Genomic DNA, 7,321 nt, shown 5'->3' with positions numbered 1-7,321 from the left:
TACAGTTACAAGTCTTGCCGACAATTTATTAAAAAAGAAACCCAGGTTACTGAACACAGACGACACAACGAAAGAAAAAGAAAAAGAAAAAGAGGAAAAAAAAAAGAACTAAACACAAAGCCGAATAAACCCGAATAGCACTATCAGAAAACCGCTTTAGTTCTGCGACCAGAACTGCTGGTTGCTATTGTTACGACCCGATCCTTGGTGCTGGCCCTGATGCTGGCTAGGATGATAACCCTGATGGTGGTTAGGATACTGGTAACTCGAGAACATCTGCTGCTGGTAATAAGCTTGCTGCTGTCCCTGGTTCATTCCACCGACCCCTTGTTGACCCTGGAGTGAGGCCCCTCCAGCGACATTCGCGTTCTGCGATCCTGCGCCGCCAGATTTGTCTGCTCCACCATAGGTGTTCGCACCAGCACTACCCTTGGCACTGCCAGCATTTGAAGTAGGGGTCACACCTTGCTGTTGACCACCCAGGAAGCCCTGCATGCCAGGGTTGCCATACTTATTGTATGGGTCACTGCTCAAGCCGCCCATGCCGTGGAGTCCCGCTCCAGACATGTCATCGTACCCGGACTGCGAGTACTGGTGATGGCTTCCCTGGCCCGCGCCGGTCGAGCCATAGTTGCCGTAGTGAGAGTTGTTTCCTGATCCGGGCTTGCTCGAGTGCTGCTGTTGCTGCTGCTGCTGCTGCTGCTGTTGCTGGTACATCGGGTACATGTTCTTGTTCATGAATGGCTGACCGTATCCAGATTGCTGATATGCGTTAGGGAATTGGTTAGGCGCCATGTAGTAGTAGGGGTAGTAGGGCATGCCTCCAGTCATGTTGGGGTAGGCCTGCTGTTGTTGCTGCTGCTGCTGAAGCGTTTGCTGGGCTTGGGTCGAGGCTGTGTTGGAGGCCCCAGAGGTACCGACAGTCGAGGAAGCGTCCTGGTTGAATTTGGAATCGCGTGTCTGATAGTTGCCCGCGGTCACTGGGATCTGACTGTAGCTTGTAGGATCGTAATACATGGTCCTCTGGAGGTCGCTGCCATAGAGAGCGGCATAGTCATTAGGAAGCGAACCCATGGGACCCATGCCAAAGGCACCCAGCTGGTTGGCACCGGGCATGTACGATCCGTAGGGTGAGCCCATGACATCGTGACCCATGCCGGGGTGGTGAAGATGCTGCTGACCAAGGTAGTTGGCGGCGGGGTCCTGCTTCATGTACGAGGCGTTGACTCCAGCATTTGCTTGTCCAGCTGCAGCGGGAGTTGATCCTTGGTATCCTGTGGCGGCCGAGGCGGCATTGGGCTGACGACCATAGGCTGCTGGCTGCTGAGCAGCTGGTTGAGTAAATTGAGCCGACTGAGCAGGCTCTGCTGGCTGGGCTGGCTGGGCTGGAGAGGTGCTTTCTGCTGCTGCTGCTGCTGGCTGCTGCTGGTTGGGCTGCTCGGGCTGGGTTTCTTCTTCAGCTGGCTCAGGTTCGTCGTTCAACGTGAAGCTGCCAAACTTGAGACCAACAGTGTGAAGGTTGGCTGATCCACCGGGCATGACAACTGCGGCATCCTGGTTCAAGCGGCGAGGTTGGGGGGCTGCCTTGTGCTTCAATCCTGGAGGAGCAGTTGTTATGCTAGTGGTAGTATTAGTGGCGGGTGTGACAGCAATGGCAGCAGGCGAAGGAGCATTCGCCTTGACGGACTCATGCACGGGCACGGGTTCAGGCTCAGGCTCTGCCGCTGGTTCGGGTGTAGGTTCTTCTGGCTCCTTCTCTGGGACAGACTCAGTGACCTCTGGTTCGGGTGTTTTCTCTTCAGGTGTTTCTTCAGCAGTGGGGGTGGGTTCAGGGACAGATTCAACAATTGGTTCGGCAATGGGTTCAGTAGCGACTTCGTTAGCGGGTTCGGCAACAGGTTCGGCAGGCTTTGTTTCTTTCTCGACGACAGGTTCAGATGCAGCGGCGGGTATACTTTTTGGTGAAGCGACAGGTGCAGGCTGAGGTGCAGGTTCAGTCCTATATATAATAAATAAGAATCAAAGCTTAAGTTAACCGATTTTTTGGATCAATATCGGCCGCTATCCTTAAAAGTGGTCTTCAAACTCACTTGACAATCTTGGCCCATGACATTTTGCTTCCTGCAGGGATCGTGGCGGTGTTGATCTTGCGTGCTAGTGCTGATGCTCCTGATACTGAGGCATCGCTTGTATCCGTGCCAGTAGTAGTGGTCACAGGAGTATCCCATGAATCTGTTGCCGTGGTAGATGCGGCTGGAACTCCCGAAGATTCCGTGGCAACAGTGCTAGACTCGGTAGATGCAGCCCATGAATCTGTGGCGGCGCCGGCTTCGGCAGCGGGGGCTTCCCATGAATCAGCAGCGGTGTCCTTTGTGTCTGCTGGAGTGTCATTGTTGGCGGCCCATGCATCGTTTGCTGCGCCTGTGGTTGTAGAAGGAGCTGCCGATGCAGTATGGGCTGGTGCAGTATGGGCGGCCGCAGTGATGCTGGCCCAGGATGGCGCGCCGTTCGTGCTAGTATGTTTCTCGACTGGTCTGGATCCATTCAGGGATGGGTATGCCTCATCCTCTGCTGTCTTTGCGGAGCGATCATGTCGGTCTCCACCATTCTGGCCACGAGGCACTCCCCTGGTTGATCCACCACGTCCTCCGCGGAACCCATCTACACGTCATTGCAGAAGAAGACAAGACACGTCATTCAGTTTGCTCTGTCTTGGTTTCTCCTTTTATCTCGGCAAATGCTCCTTCAATGTGCAATGTGTGGATGATCTGCATCGATGGACAAGAAAGCAAAGAGATATCGAACACTACTCACCTCTACCGCGTGATCCGCGATCTGCGAATCCGCCGCGCTGGCTGGCGGCACGGCTGGTGTCGTTCCTGTCGGTCGTGGTCTTTTGCTTCGGGAGCTTCTTCTTGCCCTTGACTTCGCCCCATTGGGTGGCATGGCCTACAGAGATAGCAATTGCGCCGTTAGATGATGTTACGAGCACATAGCGCCTGTTAGTCTAACCGCAATGTGTCGTCGTGAGACTAAGAGAGACTAGATCAGGCGACTGCTGCAACTGGAACAAGACCCGCCCCGCTCATTTGTCTGAATATTCTGAATATTCATTTTAAATGTCCAATCCTGCATGCTGATGACTCGTTTTGATACTAGCAAGTCCCCGTGTCAAACCCCGCCGTACCCATCATACCCATCTACCCTGAGGCTTCTTCTGTCGATTTGCCCAATTGTCCATTCCATGGTTCGAACGACTCGTGCCACGTCGTTTTAAATACGGGTTTCTGTCCGGCTGCCCGCCATAAACATGCAACGGGCGGGAATGGCAAAATCCCTCCCCCACATCCTCTTTTACACGCGATCCATCGCCAAAGGAGGAGGAAACAATCAATTTGACCCACATGTCGTCTTGCAAACATCCCTGCATACGCCACCCAACCTCGACAGTGCGCGCTTCCAAACCATAGAGGGCGTACAAAGGAAGCACCCCTCTCGAGTAGTTATCGTACACAAAAAAACGAGGGGGTAGGGGTAGGGTCAAAGGAAAAGAAGCCAGAGCGAATAGTGAAAATAGACCAGGAAGAAGCCAGCGGGGGAATGGGAAAGAAGATAACAAGTAAGAGCGAGACGTGTTGCTTACCTTCACTGATGCGGAGTGTTGCGAGGTTGACATCTCCATTGGCGTCTTGGATGGCGTAGAGGAGATCTTCCTCTGTCCAGTCTGCGAAGAGTTCCTTGAGTGTGGCGAGTGATCCTCCATGCTCTTTGCGAAGCTGGCGAAGGTCCTCTGGTTCGTCTTTGCCCCCTGGGCGTCGTTGTGTGAATGTACTATGAAATGTCATTTGGCTACTGTATGGGTTGTTGTGCGAGTGTGCGGAGGAAAAAAGACAAGCGTGAGTATGAAAGTGTGGGGAAAGAAGGGTGAGACGAGTCGAGTTAAGGCCTTGATGAACCTGGGGGGAAGGAGGGGGTCACCAGATCCGTTTGAAAATAAGCGGGCACTCATCATGCAACAACCGTTAGGGCGGCGCCGAGACACGACAGCCAAGTCGTTCATTCAGTCGCGTGGGAGTAAGCATGGCTGATCAGATCATCAACCAGCGGTCGCACTCCACACCGCTTTATCATCAAGAGTGATATTTAATAAAACACCAGTATTCCTCGAGACCAAGTGCCTGTTGACATCAACAAAGTGGGCCTACGAGGACAAGGGTCCTGCATTCAAAGGCACGAGGTGCTGCTTTTTCGTCTCAAGTGTCAAATGGATCCCCTCAGTGGCCCTCTCTTCTTCATCAACACTACCAGGTCCTTGTGCGATGGGCGACCAATCATGTAATCATGTAACCGAGTAAGAACAGCCCTCAGTGACATGCATCATTCGTGTGCTCATCTTATTTCTTTTCTCTTTTGGGTGTTACCTTTTTTATATATGTGCGTGTGCGTGTGCGTGTGCGTGTGTAGCAAGCGTCGTGTGTGCTGTGTGGGGGGAGACAGTGCTGTTGGTGGGGGCGGTACTGGTCGGGGGTCAGGGATGTGCGGTTGCGGGGGATTGGGCGCGGGGAAGTATGTTTGAGTAGAAGAGAAGAGAAAAGAAGAGAGAAGAAAGACTTTCGGGGTCAGTCCAGTCTGGGTCCACTTGGCACCCGCCCATCGCCCCCCTCCCCCCCTCGTCCTCCTTCCGCAAGACAATTGTCTCGTCGCAATATGGACTCTCTCTTGTGACGAGAAACGAATGAAATATAACATTTGCGATCAAGCCTTCGTTCGAGAGTGTATTGTTTTTGGCACACACAGACGCTCGAAATGTAGAAAGAACCTCCTCCTCGTGGCCTTCGACATTCCTCCCCCTCCTCCGCTTTTGCAATCCTGCTCCATATCTTCGCCCTCCCAGCAACATGGCCACCACGGATTCACCCCTGGACTTGTCCAAGCTCAACGCGCTGTCCCACGAGGTCATCTCCAAGCAGGCCACGATCAACATCGGTAAAGACCAAACTAGGAATCTACTCCGATCACTCCCCTTTCTCAGCACAAACACGACATACCACCAAAGGGACCCAGGAAAACTCTCAAAGGCAAAAAACTGAACAGCTTCAACTCTTGCTCCCAACAGGTACCATTGGTCACGTAGCCCACGGTAAATCCACCGTTGTCAAGGCCATCTCCGGTGTTCAGGTACCAGCGCCATACTTTTTATTCATGAAATATGTTTATTTTATCCGCAGTAGTCTAATGTTGCACCTTTTTATGCTTTTCGATAGACTGTTCGTTTCAAGAACGAGTTGGAACGCAACATTACCATCAAGCTAGGATATGCCAATGCCAAGGTAAACGCGTGGACCTGGATGTTCTTGATGATTCAACTGCACAGATAACCCCTGCAGGGAGGACACTTTCGCTGAGCGTCAACTTTTTTTTTTGTTTTCATGGCCTCTTCGCTTCTAGATCTACAAGTGCCAAAATGAGGCGTGTCCACGTCCTGGATGCTACAAGTCATACCGCAGCAGCATGGAAGATCACCCCAAGTGCGAACGCCCTGGATGTGGTGGTATCATGAAGTTGGAGAGGTGCGAGGAACATGGACTACAGGAGAACAGGAAATGAATAGGATTTATCGAAACAGACCTCTAATACCAACCACCGACCATTGGTGCTTTCGTTCAATTGTTCGCCATTAGACACGTCTCGTTCGTCGATTGCCCAGGTAACACACGCCCAACATCATGAGCTTTGGGATCGATATACGCAAGAATGTAGACATGAACAACTACTGATCCGACGGATGATCATCAAATTGACACCATGGCGACATTTATTCTGGTCGAATAGGACACGATATTCTCATGGCAACGATGTTGAACGGTGCCGCCGTCATGGATGCCGCACTGTTGTTGGTCGCCGCCAATGAATCTTGCCCTCAGCCCCAGACCAGTGAACATTTAGCCGCTATCGAGATCATGAAGCTGGAGCACATCATCATTCTGCAGAACAAGGTCGACCTGATCAAGGAGGCCGCCGCACAGGAGCATTACCAGAGTATCCTCCAGTTCGTCAAAGGAACCATTGCGGACTCTGCGCCGATTGTCCCGATCTCGGCTCAGCTCAAGTACAACATCGATGCTGTGAATGAATACATTGTCAAGCGCATCCCTGTTCCCGTTCGTGACTTCACGTCAGACCCCCGTCTCATTGTCATTCGTTCGTTTGACGTCAACAAGCCTGGTGCTGAGGTTGACAGCTTGACTGGAGGTATTGCTGGAGGCTCCATTCTTAACGGAGTCTTGAAGGTAAGGCTCTCAAGTAGGACATTTGATTTTGTAGCCATGATAGTCAAAAAGCCATCTAAAACACTCTATTTTTTATCACGTTCTAGCTGGGAGATGAGATTGAGATTCGCCCGGGTATTGTGACAAAGGACAATGAGGGCAAGATCAAGTGCAGACCTATCTTCTCACGAATTGTCACACTGCTGGCAGAGACCAACAACTTGAAGTTTGCAGTGCCCGGTGGTCTGATTGGTGTGGGCACCAAGATCGATCCCACACTCTGCCGTGCAGATCGTTTGGTCGGTCAGGTCTTGGGTGCGGTCGGAAAACTACCTGAGGTCTACTCTGAACTCGAGATCAACTACTTCTTGCTCCGTCGTCTCCTCGGTGTCAAGACTGATGACAAGAAGCAGGCCAAGGTCACGAAGTTGACGAAGAACGAGGTTTTGATGGTCAACATTGGTTCGACCTCGACTGGTGGACGTGTTATCCAGGTCAAGAACGATATTGCCAAGATTGCGCTCACCGGTCTTGCATGCTCAGAGTAAGTGCCCTGGATGTGCTACTGAACGATTTGTCATGTAAGGGATCCTGTAATAACAGCTGCTAATCGTATGAACCACTTTCTTTCTTTTATAGGACTGGTGCCAATGTTGCATTGTCACGTCGTATTGCCAACCACTGGCGTTTGATCGGATGGGGGAAGATCACTCGTGGCTCTGCTGTGCCTATCTAAAGCAAGGAGCCAAGTTGAAGGGGAGAGATAGAAGGAGTCAAATAAAATGGAGAATGCGAGCTTGTATGTCCGACAATTCTACGGATGAGAATGAGATAAACCGATCCATGAACCAGGGCGCAGGGTAGAGCGCGCACTGACATGCTTGTCTACCTGAGCATCTTGCGGCCTCGACCTTGCATGTTATGTCTTCGCACGTCAAACCCGTGCTCCTTGTCCCTGTCCTCTTCGTATCTCTGACGACATGTTCTCTTCCAGGGAGACCACAGCCCCGCAGTCTATTTTTACTTGGACAAACAAAAAAAAAAAAAAACCA

General features: G+C 51.8%; 2 protein-coding genes across 2 annotated transcripts; one reads left to right on the top strand and one right to left on the bottom strand.

The window, feature by feature from the left end:
- Positions 1 to 767, bottom strand: BC939DRAFT_448963 (uncharacterized protein). Its single transcript, XM_051555311.1, has one exon. The coding sequence runs from the start codon at positions 736 to 738 to the stop codon at positions 157 to 159; it is 582 nt and encodes a 193-aa protein (XP_051413110.1). The 5' UTR covers positions 739 to 767; the 3' UTR covers positions 1 to 156.
- Positions 768 to 4,519: 3,752 nt separating this feature from the next.
- Positions 4,520 to 7,102, top strand: BC939DRAFT_448958 (P-loop containing nucleoside triphosphate hydrolase protein). Its single transcript, XM_051555310.1, has 8 exons — positions 4,520 to 4,986; positions 5,117 to 5,178; positions 5,265 to 5,330; positions 5,449 to 5,570; positions 5,682 to 5,707; positions 5,833 to 6,290; positions 6,377 to 6,813; positions 6,909 to 7,102. The coding sequence occupies exons 1-8, from the start codon at positions 4,899 to 4,901 to the stop codon at positions 7,003 to 7,005; spliced, it is 1,356 nt and encodes a 451-aa protein (XP_051413109.1). The 5' UTR covers positions 4,520 to 4,898; the 3' UTR covers positions 7,006 to 7,102.
- Positions 7,103 to 7,321: the final 219 nt, after the last annotated feature.

Source organism: Gamsiella multidivaricata (genome assembly GCF_025024155.1).
Source record: "Gamsiella multidivaricata strain RSA 2152 chromosome Unknown BC939scaffold_26, whole genome shotgun sequence".
In the NCBI taxonomy this organism is placed as follows: domain Eukaryota; kingdom Fungi; phylum Mortierellomycota; class Mortierellomycetes; order Mortierellales; family Mortierellaceae; genus Gamsiella; species Gamsiella multidivaricata.
Note: the sequence above shows the minus strand (reverse complement) of the source record. Positions and strands in the feature narration are given on the sequence as shown.